The 17816-nt window shown below is 36.9% G+C and overlaps 4 protein-coding genes across 16 annotated transcripts; 3 read left to right on the top strand and 1 right to left on the bottom strand.

Moving 5' to 3' along the window:
• The first annotated feature begins 568 nt into the window (after nucleotides 1-568).
• On the top strand, nucleotides 569-4641 carry LOC111790807 (WRKY transcription factor 44). Its single transcript, XM_023671869.2, has 6 exons — nucleotides 569-1032; nucleotides 1509-1907; nucleotides 1994-2137; nucleotides 2273-2991; nucleotides 3161-3319; nucleotides 4160-4641. The coding sequence occupies exons 2-6, from the start codon at nucleotides 1698-1700 to the stop codon at nucleotides 4314-4316; spliced, it is 1389 nt and encodes a 462-aa protein (XP_023527637.2). The 5' UTR covers nucleotides 569-1032; nucleotides 1509-1697; the 3' UTR covers nucleotides 4317-4641.
• Nucleotides 4642-5221: 580 nt separating this feature from the next.
• LOC111790808 (putative serine/threonine-protein kinase PBL7) lies at nucleotides 5222-8896 on the top strand. Its single transcript, XM_023671870.2, has 5 exons — nucleotides 5222-5594; nucleotides 6298-6482; nucleotides 6704-6893; nucleotides 6974-7365; nucleotides 8258-8896. Exons 1-5 carry the CDS (start codon nucleotides 5486-5488, stop codon nucleotides 8576-8578), a joined length of 1197 nt encoding a protein of 398 aa, XP_023527638.2. The 5' UTR covers nucleotides 5222-5485; the 3' UTR covers nucleotides 8579-8896.
• A 685-nt stretch (nucleotides 8897-9581) lies between these two features.
• On the top strand, nucleotides 9582-11864 carry LOC111790562 (uncharacterized). 12 transcript variants are annotated; one of them, XR_015420334.1, is made up of 5 exons: nucleotides 9582-9984; nucleotides 10302-10379; nucleotides 10467-10706; nucleotides 11169-11260; nucleotides 11776-11864. XR_015420334.1 is itself a non-coding variant. In XM_023671511.2 (3 exons), exons 1-3 carry the CDS (start codon nucleotides 9659-9661, stop codon nucleotides 10549-10551), a joined length of 489 nt encoding a protein of 162 aa, XP_023527279.2. In that variant the 5' UTR covers nucleotides 9582-9658; the 3' UTR covers nucleotides 10552-11476. The 12 variants fall into 12 exon arrangements, 1 of the variants encoding a protein (XP_023527279.2); XR_015420337.1 differs by having other exon boundaries at nucleotides 11407-11864; XR_015420333.1 differs by having other exon boundaries at nucleotides 10467-11075.
• Nucleotides 11865-12028: 164 nt separating this feature from the next.
• On the bottom strand, nucleotides 12029-14748 carry LOC111790560 (putative protein phosphatase 2C 38). 2 transcript variants are annotated; one of them, XM_023671509.2, is made up of 5 exons: nucleotides 14063-14748; nucleotides 13434-13759; nucleotides 12936-13303; nucleotides 12587-12823; nucleotides 12029-12460 (listed from the first exon to the last, which is right to left on the bottom strand). In XM_023671509.2, the coding sequence occupies exons 2-5, from the start codon at nucleotides 13711-13713 to the stop codon at nucleotides 12233-12235; spliced, it is 1113 nt and encodes a 370-aa protein (XP_023527277.1). In that variant the 5' UTR covers nucleotides 13714-13759; nucleotides 14063-14748; the 3' UTR covers nucleotides 12029-12232. The 2 variants fall into 2 exon arrangements, with proteins under 2 accessions (XP_023527277.1, XP_023527278.1); XM_023671510.2 differs by having other exon boundaries at nucleotides 13434-13720.
• Nucleotides 14749-17816: the final 3068 nt, after the last annotated feature.

The following is a 17816-nucleotide window of genomic DNA, read 5'->3' as shown; positions in this document are numbered from 1 at the left end:
TGGGAATTATTGATCACACTGAGTTGGGTGGTAAAAACTGGACCAATTTAGATTCTCTATTAAAATTTCGTTTTCAAATGAATCTTTTACACATGAAGTTCATTTTTTTTAAATTTACACTTGTATTAGACTTCTTTAAATGGATATATATATATAGATGAAAGAGAAATGGGAGAATTAAGTTTTTTTTTTTAACCCCTCCTTAATTTCTTTTAGATTCTATTAACATCCTTGAAAATAGTATGATATTGATATTATGTTAGATTAACACAACTTTCCATAATGGTATGATATTGTCAGTGATCCTTGATTACCCATGAAAATAGTATTCCATGAAAGTAGTATTCCTTTTCATAATGGTATGATATTGTCCACTTTGATCCTTGATTACTAATGAAAATAGTATTTTTGGATTATAAACCCATAATGAGCTCGGACTTTCAATAAATGTAATTTTTTCAAAACGAGATTTAAACAATTAAAAGAATAATCTGAAGATGTGGAGAGTGTTGGGTGTAATAATTTGGGTGGTGGGGTATTCCAAAACCTCACTTCATGGCCAGGCAGTCGGTGTGTAAACATGGAAGCTCATTTAACCAAATTATCATCATTGCTTCTTCAGGCTCTTCCCTTTGCAGCAGCAGCACGTGCATCGCCCAATTCAACTACCATTCTTCTCAGTAGAATTTCAGTTGGCGGGATTGGCCACTCCCCGCTCTTCCTCTTCGCCCCCACCCCCAACTAACTAAAACCCCCCACACCCACAATCTCCAAAACCCCCTTGCTTATCGCCCGCCACCCCTTTAATCTGTTCCTCCACGATGAAAGCGGCGACCACCAGTTTCTCCTTCACTCGCCTCCGCTCTCTGTTCTTCGTCTTCTTCAGATTGTTTCAGCAAATGGGGTTTCTTCTCGTCTTCCATTTTGAAATCATCTGCTAAGGAAACCCACTTTCAAATAATCCCATTTGAAGTGAAGATCGTCTCGGAGAATCAGTGGTTCGAGATTCCGTGGATGGGCTTGAAGCAATTGGTTTGTCTTTGCCCTGGTTTTCTTCTGTTTGATATTTGAGTACTTTTGATCGATTGTTCCCTATTTCCCCCTTCCTCAAGGATTCGTAAATTCGTTGGAATTGGAGTTTTAGATCTTGATGAAGTCATTTTAAATATGGGTTTTGGTATATTTCTTTTAGTATGATTCTAGATTGAAGCAAACAACAAGAGGGTTATGTTCTGGTGTCTGGATTTTCCCATTGTTATAATGCTTATTGATTGTGTGTTTCAGTTAATGTATTCATTATAGCTTCATCATATTGAAACATTTGACAAACTTGTCTCAAATGTTGAGATATCCTTTGCTGGGAGTTCTGAATTGTTCTGGCAGACTAGGAAGTTTTCTTGTTATGCTTTGAATGATCCAAACTGCTGTGATGTTCTGTAATACTTGATGAACTTCATAAATAGCGCTGACCCGCTTTCGATGTAATTACATTTCTCCATGAATTATAGGGTATGGAGTCTCGTTTGACCACAAACAATGTAGAAAAGCCATTGCTTAAGCCTTCAGCTTGATTCTTTGTTGGGTCCTTTCAAAGCTATTGGATACCGCATTCTGGGAAGCAATTATTTGGTTATCAAAGTTTTCTTGAATGTTCATAGGCGTGTCTTTTCTGAGAAAAACGTGACTTCTTGTGCATCATGGACAATAAAGCGGCGGAGAGAGTTGTTATTGCCAGACCGGTGGCGTCAAGGCCAACATGTTCTAGTTTTAAGTCATTCTCTGATATCCTTGCGTGTGCCTTCAATAGTTCTCCACCTAATATGACATCAGAAACAACCAAGGTTGCTGCCATAAGACCGAAGACAGTGAGGTTTAAGCTGAAGGACAATCCTGCTCCATCACCCATGGTGATTTGTTCCTCTGATAATTTACTTCTATAGTACTTTTTATTTCATAATATTGCACCTCCTTATGTGACATTCAACATTTTCAGGCCAAAATTTTGGAAACCGCCCCTCAAACGATCTCTCGTAGTTCATCTGATAATCTTGCCATATCAGACAGCAAAACCACTGTTTTATTCAAACCTTTGGCGAAGCATGTATCGAAACGGACCGTCTCTCAGCTGTCACACATTGTAAGTAGCTTCATAATCACTTCTATTTCTTTGTTGGTTGAGTATGGTTCAGTTTATCTGTTTGATGCTCTTTAAAGAGAAGATTTGAGCACTTGAGAATCTGCATAACTTTGCTGCTGGCTTCTCTTTTGCCAGGGGAACACCAATTTGCAAAACTGTTTACCACATCCACCTGATAAGGACAGTATTCAATGTCCAAATCAAGGTAAAGACAATGTCCAATCTGCACTGACCTCAAATCTTCCCCAGAACATCACGTCCACCGTTGAAAACAGCCAATCTATTGAAAGCTCAAGAGTGACATTGAATTATAGCAAAGAGGATCCAACATTGCTTCATTCTCAAGTAAGTTGTGCTCAGCCTTCTTATGACGGATATAATTGGAGGAAATATGGACAAAAGCAAGTTAAGGGAAGCAAGTATCCGCGGAGTTATTACAAGTGCACACATCCAAGTTGTCCTGTCAAGAAAAAGGTTGAGAGATCATTGGATGGGAAGATTGCTGAAATTGTTTACAAAGGTGAGCACGACCACCCAAAGCCTCAGCCTCTAAAGCTCAACTCATCAGGGACACAAGGGGAAGGTTCGATATCAAATGGAACGGTACGAGATACTAATCCGGAGCTATGGCTTTATTACCTCAACGGGCAAATAGAAGGTAGTGAAAGCCAGCTCGAGAATCACATCGAAAAAACTTGTCAAGGCAGAGTTACATTACCCTTTGATCCAGTTGTAGTTAGAGAAGTCCATGGTGGATGTAGAATCTCTGATAATTCATGCGGTCTAAGTGTAGAATGTGAAGAAGGAAGCAAAGGACTTGAATCCACAGGTGATAAATTGCGAAGTAAAAGAAGGTAAGAGAAAGCTACTTAAACTATGGTCACATTATACAAAGCTGCCTTTTTGCTCCTATAGTTGTAAAATGAACTTGGCATCTGAGTCTGCTTGCTTGTCTGTCTTATAATTTATTTTTGCTCCTATAGTTCATGTTCTTATGAGTTATATGTTCATCTTGCAATTCAGGGGTGGCAAAAATCCAAGAAATGAAGCTGATATATCAATTGAAGGCGTTTATGAGCACCATGCTATGGCTCGAGGCTCCGGTGATATCGAGATTTCTGGCAAAGGCATTCGTTGGAGAAAATATGGGCAGAAAGTTGTAAAGGGAAATCTATACCCTCGGTAAGGACTTGAAGATCTGCGTTAACTCAGTTTCATTTTGGTTATTACCATATTATTATTCCAGTTTATTTGTTTCCATCCTTACCGCCTGAAGTTACTGTTTGTATCCTCTAATGCTAGTTGCTATGGAGATTCTTCTGAGCTTCTTGTTTCTACAAATTCTAGTTTTTAACAAGTTCCCAACGAAATTTGTTAGCCAAAAGGTGTAAACCTGTAGCGATCCCACGTCGGTTGGAGAAAGGAAGGAAACATTCCTTATAAGAGTGTAAAAAATCTCTCCATAGCAGACACGTTTTAAAATCTTGAGGGGAAGTCCATAAGAGAAAATCCAAATAGGACAATGTTTGCTAGTGGTGGGCTTGAATTGTTACAAATGATATCAAAGCTAGGCACCGAGCAGTGTGCTAGCGAGGACGCTGGGCCCCCAAGGGGGTGGATTGTGAGATCCCACATCGGTTGGAGAGGAGAACGAAACATTCCTTATAAGGGTGTTGAAATCTCTCCCTATTAGATACGTTCTAAAACCTTGAGTTAAAACTCAAATAGGACAATATCTGCTAGTGGTAGGTTTGAACTGTTACAAATGGTATCAGAGCTAGATACCGGGTGGTGTGCCAGCAAGGACGCTAGGCCCCTAAGGGAGTGGATTGTGAGATCCCCCATCGGTTGGAGAGGAGAACAAAACATTTCTTAAAAAGATGTGGAATACGCGTTTTACAGACTGCATGAGCATCACCAACCTAGTGGCTTGTATATCACCAACAAGTTCTGCTATTAAATTTTTCTTGGTTGCTTATATATCTGTCAGGAGCCGATCTCATGTAATCTTTCGCCTTGCAGAAGTTACTATAGATGTACCGGTCTCAAATGCAAAGCGCGCAAGTACGTCGAACGAGCGTCGGAGGATCCAGATTCCTTTATCACTACGTATGAAGGAAAACACAATCATGATATCTCACTTGGAAATGCAAATCATGTAGCTCCTCAAATGGAATAGCCCAAAAGAATAGAAGCAAATGGATTGATTCACTTGTGGAGCAGAGTGAAGGCAGCCAACATGTGGAGACGAAACACCAAATCATTTTGAAGATATCGTCGTGCCTATTGCTCATCCATATCGGTACGTCGTTTCGTCTTCAACATCCATAGTTTCGACGTGTATGGTTTGTTGCAACAGAGTAGTGACTACTCTTCATTGTGCTGCTTTTAGTTGAGCAAATTTTCAAGCACTTCCAATGAGTGTTACGTTTTGTAGACATCAAACCAACAAGATAGCTTTGTTTTTTCCTCCTCTCCTTTTCAATCATGAGTCCTTCCTATTACTTTTATGGTTCCAAAAAAGTCGAGTAAATGAGAATATTTACTAAAACTATCGCATCTAAATGGTAGTTAAAATTCTTTATTTATGATTATAGACTTTATTTATGATCATTTACATAATCAAATAAATTCCCATTGGAATAGTAGTAAATAGATACTCGATATTTACGTATATTAGAGAGAAATAAATATAATATGGGTGTATGAGATACGTATCAGTTTAATCTTAACACGTATTCTTGGTCAACTATTAAGAGGTTGGATCAGATATTTTTGCCTTTTCTTTTTCTAAATACATGCCACGTTTGTTGCAAAAGAAAAAAGAGAAATAAATAAATACATGCCACGTTGGCTGTCAAATGAAGGTTCTAAACAATATTTTAATTCAACGTGATCTCAACTACTCCGACAGAATGGAAATGACCCATACGACACGTCGGTGGGTGTAGATTAGCCCACCAAGGTCCAAAGCGGGCCCAATAAACTAAAATAGCCCAATGAAAAGAATTTGAGAATCAGATTAATACGACATCGTTTTAAACGTCCGAACTTCAGCCAATAACTAATTTTCTTGAAAGAGAAAAAAAAGAAGAAAATATGTTGGCGAGAGAGAGAGAGAGAGAGAGAGAGAGAAAGTAAACGGGAAAAGACAAACTAAACATTTCAAGGAGACAGCTGAAGGCCATTTCTGATTCATGTTCTTCGGAGCTTTCTAAACTGGTGGCTTTTATATTGGTTTTGGATTTGCAGAACTTTTGGATACTTTTAGGCCATCTGTTTTCCTCTTCTTGGTTGGATGCTGCTGTGGAAGTTCATCAAAGAGTGCGCAAGGAGATTGAATTAAGCATGATTTGGATTCCTTGTTCTGGAAATTCAAATAGGAAAGTCAGGTCCAAGAAATTAAAGAAGTTGGAATCTCAGAAGAGTCGAGTTGATCCAAGCAAAGCTGCTTCAGGTACGTCTATCTCTTCCTCTATTGTTTGATTTAATCTGTTACTCCTTCGCTTAACTGTACTGTGGTCGTATTTGGAATCCACTTCGTTCGGATGGATTCGGTCGAGTTTTTTCATTTTTTTATTTCTTTCTTTGACTTTGGTTTCTGTAGAACTTGATTAGCGATGGATTTTGTTAGCTCATTGATTTTCAAACGAACTGCGTTTCCGTAGAGTATAAAACTAAACCAGGTTCATGTTTAGTAGAAATTGTTGGACGTCTGATTTACATTGAGAGATTTATGGTTGCTAAACGTCTCTATGGCGATCGTATCGACGATCCAGCTTGACGGTACTTCAATCAGACATCCGGTTTTCTAAATCTAGTTTGAATTTTGCTCTCATCGAAGCTGTATGCTAACTTCTTCAATATAATGGCGATTTCAAGACTCCAGTTTACATATAGCAAAATACTATTGCGCATTGATCCAGAATACACAATCGCATCCTGACATATTTACTGATTGTTAATTTGGAGTATATCATGTCCACGACTTTCCTTGATTTCTGTTATTCGCTATCAACTGATACTGAATTTCTTTTTATTCTGTCTGTAGATAAGTTTTTACAGGAGACTTTTGAGCTACTGCTATCATATGAATCAAGTTCAGTGGCTACTATAAATTTTTCGGAAATTTTTTGTCTGATCTGTTTTTCATGTTGCAGGGAAACTAAAGACAAGTTCCTCCTTCAGTGAAGCCTCGAAAGGTGGAGGATCTGATCCTATCAAGGCACAGATATTTTCATTCCGGGAGTTGGCAGCTGCTACCAGGAATTTTAGGGCAGACTGTCTATTGGGAGAGGGAGGTTTTGGTCGAGTTTACAAAGGAAATTTAGAAAGCATCAATCAGGTCGGTCATATTTCTTATACCACGATGGTTTATTTGGTTGTATAATTATCATATATGTATGCCTCATCCCTTTCTTGTTGTGAATTTTGATTTAGTTTAATTTTTTTCAGCTTATTATTTCACAGTTCAAAGGCTGCTCAAAGATTAATCCCTTTTAGTTTGTCATACTTCGAAAGGAAGTTGGACGCAGGACTTGAAATCACTCTTTTCATTCATTGTAGGTTGTGGCAATTAAACAACTTGACCGCAATGGGTTGCAAGGGAACAGAGAATTCCTCGTTGAAGTGTTGATGTTAAGCCTACTTCATCACCCAAATCTAGTTAATCTGATTGGTTATTGTGCTGATGGAGATCAAAGGCTTCTTATATATGAATATATGCGTCTAGGAGCTTTAGATGACCATTTACATGGTATAGAAATTTCTACATGCTCTGTATACTTTTACTGCATAGAAAATTCCCTGCTTACTCTTTGTTATCTTCTTCTGCAGACATTTCACCTGGTACAAAAGTACTAGATTGGAATACAAGAATGAAAATAGCTACTGGGGCAGCACGAGGGTTGGAATATTTGCACGACAAAGCGAGCCCGCCAGTTATTTATCGAGATTTAAAAAGTTCCAACATTCTGCTTGATAAAGGTTATCATCCCAAGCTGTCTGATTTTGGATTGGCCAAACTTGGGCCTGTTGGGGATAATACACATGTATCTACCAGAGTTATGGGCACTTACGGATATTGTGCTCCTGAATATGCAATGACTGGTCAGTTAACTCTCAAGTCAGATGTTTATAGCTTTGGTGTTGTCCTTCTAGAAATCATAACAGGCAGGAAAGCAATTGATGATTCAAGAGCAGCAGGGGAGCAAAATCTGGTTTCATGGGTAAGAGATCTAACATTTTCCCATATGTACATCACTTTTTGGCTTAAATGGTCTGATAATTCTAGGACTTCATGTTCTTCGTTTCTATGCAACTTCAGCGGTAACACTAGTAAAAAGAATTTATCATCTTTCATATCTGGTAAAAGTTGTCCTAGGAGGTGAAAGGTACAAATAGGTTGGGTGTTTGATAGTCTCTATAGGTTACAACTTTTATCATTTTAGTCCCTTCTTTCTGTTTTGTTCAACTCACATGATCTATGAATATAGCAATATAATCATCTATACTAATTATCCAGATAAATAATAAAAAGAGTTGACATGACAGCACAAGAAAATTAATATGATATATTGCCTAAATTGAACTGATGCCATGTTAGCTACTATGGTACATCACATCAGTCTTTTAAATTAGGACATTTGTCTTATATATGACTATATCATTAGGTGTAACGGCCAAAACTCATCGCTAGCCGATATTGTCCTATATGGGCTTCCTCTCAAGGTTTTTAAAACGCGTCTGTCAAGGAGAAGTTTCATACCTTTCCTTTCGGGCTTCCCCTTGAGGTTTTTAAAACGCGTCTGCTAGGGAGATGTTTCCACACCTTCCCCTTTGGGGCTTTCCCTCAAGGGTTTTAAAACACGTATGCTAGTAAGAGGTTTCCACACCTTTATAAAGAATGCTTCGTTCTCTTCCCCAACCAACCAAAGTGGGATCTCACCTTAGGAACTATATCTATATATTTTTATTATTTAACATTATACCAATCAAATGTTGTTCAGTATGTGATTTCTTTTTCCTCTCTCTCGATGCTTATCTTCTAATAGATTGGTACAGGAAACCTCGAGTCTGGAAAGATATTTCTGATTTATTATACAAATCCTTTTATTGCAGGCAAGACCATTATTTAAAGACCGTATGAGATTTGCGCAAATGGCAGATCCAATGCTTAGAGGCCAATACCCTTCAAGGGGTTTGTATCAGGCTCTTGCAGTTGCAGCAATGTGTGTTCAAGAGCAGCCAAATATGCGACCTGTGATCGCCGATGTTGTCACAGCTTTATCTTATCTAGCTTCCCAAAGATACGACCCGGGTTCGAACATACCCCACAGCTCTCCTGGATCTGCCAGTACTCCTCCAAGAACCAACAGAGATTCTGATAGGAAGCTTAATGGCGGTAGAAGATACGACAGGAATCCGACTAGACGACTATAATGAGGCTCATCTTCGCTCCCTAACGTTTGTCAGCCAATATACTACGAGGACGAGTACGAGTACGAGTATGAAAGGCGGTCTTTCAAAAGCTTGATTGAATGCACCTGAAGGTGCCTGATCGTCAATATTTACACAAAAATCATCAAGTCATGCGCATTTCTATGCTCCATTTTGCGTTTGTTTATAGAATATAGATAGAGAGTATATATGGTTTTTGTAACAAAAATGTGCAAGTTAAGGTGATTGTCATATATATGTATTTTACCCTTTGATATTAGTTGGGTATAATTACTTGAAAAATGAACCGAATTTTTCTAAGTTCACGCGGATATTTTGCCTTTTTTTAAACCCATTTTCCTCTTTAATTCTAGAATTTTTTAAAATGTTTATGATTTACCATGTTCTTAGAGAAAAATTCTCTTACCGTTCATGGGTAACAACTAATCTCAAAATCTCTCTCGACAAAATTACTCTGAACAAATACAAAAAGACGCTCAAACTCATTACCTCTCAACCGTTCTAGACAACACTGTATATAGATATAAAAGCATTAATAAATCAAAATAATTATGTATGAGAAAGAGTGATGAACCAAATAAATTCTAATACAGGCCTAGGAAAGGGAAATGTAATCTAATTATTCATGAATCTAATAGATACATGAACTTATTCTTTATGACAACTTGCGATGTTTATATTTTATATGATATTTTTATATAATTATTTTATATGATATTTGTATTTCCTAAATGAAGGGCTATATTTAATAATATATGGTAATTATGATGGTCACGACAAACAAATATTTGAATATTTGAAGCAAATATTTTCAAGTGACTAAACATATCAATTTTATATTTATCAATCGAAAATGAAAAATACCGTTATTTCTCTGCCACAAAATACAAACCGCCAAAGAGAAAAGAAACGAACCGCCAATATGGATCCCAAACCGCCAAACCGGTCAGGCGTTGAAAAATACAAGGATAACCCAAAAAAAATAAAACCGCGCATCGAAAAGCTCACCCTCTTTATATTAATGATTCTGAATTTCGCGCAGGTCCCGATCTTCCTTCTTCAATGGCGACTGATTTCACAGAAGAACTGAGCGAAAACAATCTTCCAGGACCGAAATCGGCCTTGCCGTTGAATTTAGGATCTGCAGCCGCTGGTAATGGCCAAGTAGATCAACACCAAAATCGCCGTTCATTTGCTGTCGGGCCTTCCCATTCCGTGACTCCCACCGCTACAAAGGAAGGCACTGAATCTCAACGTGCCGCTTTGGGGAGAACATCGGAGCATCATGCTTCTGTTTTTGATATCTTCAAGAAGATCCGTCGTGCGGAGCGGTTCGGGATTCCTGTACGTTTGTCGGAGGCAGAAAAGCGATTCTCTCGAGCTGAGAGGTGATTTTGCGGTTTAGTAGCATTGTTTATTTTTTCGTACGGATTTGTTGCGTGTTCGTATGTCTATGTTCCGAGGAATGTGAAGAGCTTAGAATTCTGTCTTTGAATTTGATGCCGTTTCCTGGATAGATAGTGAATTCTTCAACTGATTAATGCATTTATTCAAGAACAAGATATTCTGTATTCTCATTTTTCGAATTGGATGCAGAAGTAGTTCGGAACTTCTTCTTATTCATCCTTTTTTCTTTATTTTTCTTTCTTGTGTCGTTCCGCAATTTTAAAGCTGCCATTTCGTTTGAGTACTGGAAACTTCGCAGGTTCGGCATTGATTCAGTATGTGGGCCGGATGAAATGTTCAAAGCAGAAGAGCTGAAGAGAAAGGCCAGAGCGGAGAGGTTTTTCTCTCTGCTTTATTAGTATCGTGTTAGAGAAGTTTGTATAATTCATCTTTCCTCAGTCCGACTATCTTTTATGTTTTTCAGATTTGAGCTCTTAACTTTGTCAATGGCTACTGACGAGGAGGCAAAGAAGAAAGCGCGGCTTGTCAGATTTTCCCCATTTTTGTAGAGTTCCCTTTTGGTTGAACAAGAAAGTTATATCAACAAGTCTTATGCACAGCCAAGCTCGTTTAACCAATTGGACAAGCCGAGCTATTAACCATTTAGTTCATCGTATCCTGAACCCTTTCAATTTAAGGATGCGGCCATTACTTTGTATGAAATGTATAACATTGAACTCCATTAGATGTAGGTGTTTTAAATTTCTAGAACTGCACCCTCTTTATCCAATTGGAGGGTATACTTCCATCCAGTTTTCTACATGCCCATTTTTTTAAAAAAATTATCTACACTATTATTATCATCGTCCTTCCAGTGCTCAAGCAAGCCCTTTGAGTTCGATCCAAGTAAATGGCAAGGGGGATGTACCTGTTGGTTCCTTTTTAGTAGGCTAAGCAACTTGTTTGGTGAAGGCTTTAAATGGTCAATAGATGTTGGTTCCTTTTTAGTAGGCTAAGCAACTGTTATCTGGAAGTGTCACGATTTTATGGAAGGCAGAACAATGGCCTAAAAGAAGTTTTTCCATCTGCGTTGGTGGTCAACATACTTCTGACTTTTATCTTATAGACCGTATTCAACTTAATTAACATGGGAGAAGTTATCTAATTGATTCGTTCATCTTTGCAGGTTCAATGTAATTTTCATGGGTGTTCCTGATTTGCTGTCTCCACATTTTGCACACTGAAATCCCGTTTCATAGCAGCATTTCTGTCACCCAGGTGCTTTTTCTTGAGTTGTTTGATAAGATGTGACGGCATAAGGCGGCTCTTAGCCATTATTTTCTAGCACCAAGTGTTTTCTTCTTTTGTTTGTATTGAGGATCTGTTAGAGGAAAAAACTAAAAAAAAATTGTTGATTTACACAGGCGATGGATTGAATTCAGAGTCATCCTTAATTCTGATGATGTATTTATATCCCTTTTGTTTCTTCCACTATCACCTTAGCAACTGCCCTCGTCAATTTTCTTCTCTGATCGTTATATTTCAAAATTTTTCAAATGGCAGGGGTATTTGGTCTTTAACTATAATTGAGAATAACAGATGAAGCTCTGAAGGGGTTTTGGATTTGCTTCAAGAACCTTGTGACTGCTTTTACTCTGTTTGATTTACCCATATTTATCTCAATTATCTCACTTATAAGGGATCTAGAAAAATCTTCAGTAGCCAGTCCGATAGTGTAACGAATGGCTTGCTCACCTTTCATGTGAAGGTTTGACTTTCACTATGTGTTTCAGGCTTGCTCTTCTTGAGGAACCGAAATGAAGTTATGCTTATTGGTGGAGTGTATGATATTACTGGTCAGGTTCATACCCCCCCCCCCCCCCCCCCCCCAAAAAAAAAAAAAAAAAAAATCATTTTTTTATCCTATTGTGCTGTCAGCCATTTGTGATGCTTGCTAATCTATATACCAACTCTCAAAAGAAGAGAATATTATGTGTTGATGGTAAAGAACGGGATAATGTTGATATTTCTGATGGAAAAACAAGATTTACAAAGATGAAGGACGTTGTTTCATTTTGTTACATCAAGAAACGATTTACGAACTTTGTACATTTGCATCCTGTCATCTTCTATTTTACTTGCTAATAGAAGATCTTACAAATTGATAGATCTTTCTAAGAAGCCTGAATTTTCTAGTTTTGTTTGTCAAGAAATTGAAAAGGGTATAAAGACATTAACAAAGTTTACCAGCTAGGAGTTTGCTGACGTAGGGAGACCTTCTCCTCCTCTGATTGACAAGGAACAAGGGGAGGGCCTGCCATTGATCAACTGAGGATCTAAGAACACAACTACAACAGAAATGTCATCGTGGAAATGCCTTCGCACACCTCTATCTATCTTTTTCAGGTCGGAATATCTCATCTCTCTTTTTTTAGCTGCTTCTCGAAGTGCAGCCTTGATAAGTCTCCTTGCTATTCCCTGCAGTTTTTCACCAAGTGGAACCATAAATTTTAGAAAATTTTCATAAGGAATATGAAAGTGGTGGTCATCAAATCAATGTCATGGATCAACAAGATGGTGGATTATGAGAAGAAATATTCTTACATTTCGAGGATAGCTGTTGACGATGTCAACAGCCTTCTGGTTGCTAAGGTGCTCCCACAGACCATCAGAAGCAAATATGAGATATTGATCATCTGGGCGGAGTCTGTGGACCAGTATTGACGGTTCTGCACTGAGGATTGGTTTGTAAAATGGCTCAGGCAGTTGAAATTTAGGTGGCAGAGGAGGTCTGTTGAACTTTGCCTTTTTTAAATATGCATCACCTATGGATCTTGAAATCTGCAGGGGGCAAGTTTTTGAAGGTTCAGAACTGTAGAGGATTCGTAGATTGCTTCACTTAACAATCAACAGCTACCCTCTCAAACTTCAAGAGAATTTCCAGGAAAATTACCTGTATGATACCTTTAACACGCCACACATTGTGCTTTAGGATCACAATCTGAGGATCTTCTGGATGAACCATCCGTAGTTCATCTCTCACTGATTCTATGCTTGCATTGTGTTCTGTGGACAATTGAATGGCAATGACTTCTCTAGTGGCTCTCTCGGTTCTCCCAAGCACTGCTCGAGAATCGCCTGCGTTGGCAATATAAAGCTGTCCATTGCATATGATCCCTACCAAACAACATGATCCAGCAGATGCGATCTTGGGTTCATTAAGCCACTGTTTCTGGACAAGAGAGAGAAACTCCTCTTCTGTTGCTGCAAAAGCCTTCCTGATAGCGTTTTCAGATATGTTTTGGTGCAAAGATACATATCCTGCGCTTTGAAAAACCACAAAGAAACATCAAAAGCAGCTCGTGGGGACTTAATATTCCTGCAAATTTTGAGACCCAGAAAAAAAAAAAAATCAGACTGTACAATGTTTGCAATGAAGATGAAAACCAACTTTTGAGATTGCTGAAGAGATTGTCGTTGACAAACCGTGAAGCTTCGGTTCCGCCATGGCCGTCATAAACTCCGACAAAGGTCCCCTGCGGACCTGGGTTGGTCATACTCAAAGCCCCAGATTCAAGCTGGCTTTGATCTTCCACCACATTATTAGCTTGGATTACTGCCATGGAGAATTGCCCATAAACATGATGCCCCAGATCCTTAGACCACAACAACCCATCAACTCGTCCGTTTGAATCACCATCATCGTGAGGCTTCCAGCATGGTTTAACCATTTTTTTTCTAAAAGGCCAGTCAATGGACACAAAATTACTGGAGTTTCTGTTTCATATGTATCATCCAAATGAGCCAGCAATCAAAAAATTCATCATCCCAGATCAAGAACACGACCTAGACCCACTCTCAGCTCCAGGTTTTGTATATACTCAATACTTTCAACCCCTATTCCTGAAACTACATCCACATCCCCCCCAATATATCCAGACACCATTAATATGAACAAAAAATTCAGATAAAGACCGGACAGGTATGGGCTAAAATAACTGCAAAATGTCCCTTGAGACAAGAAAGCAACAGTCTTAATACAAGTTCAGAGAATATGGAGGTGGTGCTGGTCCTGTGTACCTTGAATCTGGGATTTATGGGTTTGGCCCTTGCTTCTGTGTCATCTTCCAGGAACAGACTGAGCTGTAAAAGCACATAACTGTTAAGAAAGTGGCAGCGTTTGGTCTGAGATCAGAGTGATCAAAAGGGGAGAGTCAGCCGATTGAATCACTGAGGGTTTTTGGAAGCTTGCTTTTCCACAGAGGATCCACCGGGTTAGTTTCTCTTTCTTTCTCTGTTTCTCTTTTGTTTTCTTTTCTCTTTTTTCTTTCTATCTTATGCGATCTAGCATGGGGATAATAAAAACACACTAAACAAACTACAAATCTGACATTGTTGTCCCTCCCCAATCCCCAGTCTCCCTCCCTTCTCTGTTTTCTCTCTGCCTTTTACTCTTTTTCTGTATTTTTATAGACAAGTGGTGGGCTTTTTTTATGGGTTTGGGGCCTTCCGCCACTTCATGTCTGCAATTATAAAAAAGCTCCAACTGAAATTTATGAGCAAAACCCACCATTTCTAATCACCTTACCATCAGCCACAACCCACCATTTCAGGCAATTTTTCCTAATCTAAATCAGAAAAGCACCCCCTCCTCCTTTTTCTTACTGTAAAAACTACCTCCACATTTCTGATCTGCATTTGGAATTTCATTCCTTGTAAATCCAGCAATCTACTTTGCCTTGCCTTGTAGTAATTTCTATTCAGTTTTTTAGGTAGACTTTTTGAAGTGGGATTCAGCATTTGTGTCTTTCTCCTTTGGCATGGTAGAGAGATTAGACATTAATGAGCTGAGCTAAGCCTCAATTAGCAAAATAAAGGAATTGTTTAAGTGAGCCTTTTGCCTCAATTAATAAAAGATTGAACAAAACTGCAAAGAAAAAAAAATCTGAAATTCTAAAAACTGTATCTCCATTACAAAGCAACAATAAAGTGGTTGTGAAATTAAATCTGAAATGGAATTGCATAGCTGTCAGCATGGCCAAGCAATTATGAAAGAGAGAGAAATAAGTTAAAAGGGAAAAGGATAAGAGTGGGGAATTATATTCTGTCAATTACAAAGCTCATAATTTGTCAATCAAAACTCATACTACAGATTCCAGTGTCGTTATCATACTCTACTTATAAATTTGGTTATTATCAAATAATTAACCTTTATGTAATTTACAATTTTTACTTAACCCTATTATTGTACAAATGTTATTACATTATTGTTTTACTAACATATTTAGATAGATAGATACATGGATATGTTTGTCATAAGCTCGTCGTCAATATAATTCATTTCTTTCCAATAGTGAGTCCTAACATAGAACTTTTCCTGTAGTCTAAGGTTGAAGTTAGGGAGTTATAAAAGATTAAATTTAAACATTTTCCCATACATCTGAGACCCATTGTTCTTATTTTTTTAAAATTTTCATATCAATGGACTGAAAAAACTAAATATAAAACAGCAATTAGTTGCAACTTCTAGGAAAATCTTGATTTCTTTTCAATCAAAAGTCATGGGTGGCAACCAATAAGAAGAATTTTTTTGATGGTATAGGATAGGATGAGTTCACTGTTATTTATTATAGGGTTTCTTCAAATCCTACTTTGTAAGTTGTTAACCGACATAAACGAGTCTCTCTCTCACTCTAATTTTTTCCTTTATTTTATTTTTTGAGTCTAATTTTCGCCTATTATTATTTTTTTTTAATTATTTCTTCACTATAAGTAAATATAGAAATTGACAGATGAGTTGACATAATTTTTTTTTTTTTTTTTAAAAAAAAGGGGGAAAAGATAAATGTTGGGGATGAAAGTTTTTTTTTAATTTTTTTTTTAATTTTTTATTTTTATTCCTCCTTTATAAGGAAGTTGGCATAAAATTAAAACTTTTCTTTTTTCAGGTGATGGATTAATTATTCCTTAAATTTTTATGTCTTGTAAATATTATACCAAATCGATAATGCAGAATTTTCTGATCAATCAACAAACAAAATCTCATCAAACCCAATTGTGAAATTTGTCTTAAGATATGGAAAAGCATTGCCATAGCTGTTTCAACAAAAAGGATGGGAAATTATTGGCTCTAAGGAAAAATCTTTTTTACCCTCTCTTTAAAGGATAAAATTAACGAATTTAAATGCATTTTCATTTATTTGGAAAGTATTTTTATTTGAATATTTTATTAACAAAAAGTCTAATTTTCTTTTGGAAGTGATGTGAACACTGCACCAACCAAAATGAGTGGTACATGCACAAGACCCTGTTTCTGAGATCAGCTTATAGATGTTCCCTTGCATTATGTCTGGATCTAATTGATCATATTGTCCTGTTAGACCCCCCCTCCCCTCCTTTTCCTTTTCTAAATATGTAAATATTTAGCCTTTTGTACACGTCTTTCGTCGAGAAAATATGATCATACTTCCTTTTTTCACATTATAATAATATATTTTTTTTAATTGGTAAACCTCACGTCGTTTTTAAATGAATACTAACTTGACAGATAATAAATAAAAGAAGTATTCATACTCTTATAATACTTAATATATTTACATGAAAAGAGTTGTCATTCAAGATTGAACATTTTATTTAAATAATAATCTAGATTTCATTATTGAAGGGAAGTCTAAAGAGTTGCTCGAGCTTGAGCAAATTTAGAGTTAGATTTAGGTTTCTGTTTTTATGTTTTTAAATAATATTAAAGTCAGTCTATATAATTAATTATATTTTAAAAAAATCCTATTAGTTATCCTTCAAATCAAAATATTACTATTATTATTTAACTAATTTAGATAAAAATTAACTTCAAAGTTCAAACTAATAATAAAATCTAATTTTTAGATTTATTGAAAATGTAAGGATTAAACATAAAAAAATTGAAAAAGAATACTATATTAACCTTTATATAACAATCTCGATTTAAATTAATATAAATTAGTTAAAATAGGATGGTGTTGAGGTCTCATGTCTCAAAGGAAGCTTGGTTTTTGAAGGCAATATGGGATGTTTCACCTTCTCTTTTAAAGTATTTTTAAAAAAAAGAATTAAAAGGAAAAAAAAAAAAAAAAAAAAAAAACAATTATGAGTTTGAGTTTGACTACAAAGCTCTGATCTACAGTTGTTTGGTGGATGTCTTGGTTTGAGCTCACAAGCACTCGTGTTGGTGCCCTCTTTTCTTGAAATCGAAAGCACGTGAATTAAATTAGATATTTAAAAGTATAAGACTCTTAGAATTTAAATTCTTTTAATCAAACAAAGTAATCCGTTTTGTTAGTTTTAATTTGAGTTGGGCCTGATGGGCTTTTCTATCAGGCCCATCTCCAAATCCACCACCATGACAAGAAGATAGCTGCTTCCTTTAGCATACTATTTAGGTTTCAATTTGGACATGGTCATTAGATAAACTCCTCCCTTTCTCTAATGATTATAAAAATAAGAGCACTACCTACAATCCAAGAACACTAAATAAATGCTCCTAATAAAGATGGATATATAATAATAATAATAATAATAATAATAATAGGGGAGAAGGAAATTATAATTTAATTAGCCAGAAGAAAGGGCCAAATCCAACCTGTTATTCACTCCCTTTTTCCATAAGCTGATAGTCATTGCCTTTTTATCTGTGATACGCAACAAAACAAGCAGAGAAGAGTCAAGGGAAGCGTGGCCCATCCATGGCTCTTCCTTTTGTACCAACCAACCTAACACTCTTTCGTCAAAGCCGGTGGAATTCCACAAGATCCAAATCATATTTCTACTCTCTCTCTCTCTCTCTCTCTCTCTGCAA

This window comes from Cucurbita pepo, chromosome 3 (assembly GCF_057944985.1).
Source record: "Cucurbita pepo subsp. pepo isolate OVF chromosome 3, ASM5794498v1, whole genome shotgun sequence".
NCBI lineage: Eukaryota > Viridiplantae > Streptophyta > Magnoliopsida > Cucurbitales > Cucurbitaceae > Cucurbita > Cucurbita pepo.
Note: the sequence above shows the minus strand (reverse complement) of the source record. Positions and strands in the feature narration are given on the sequence as shown.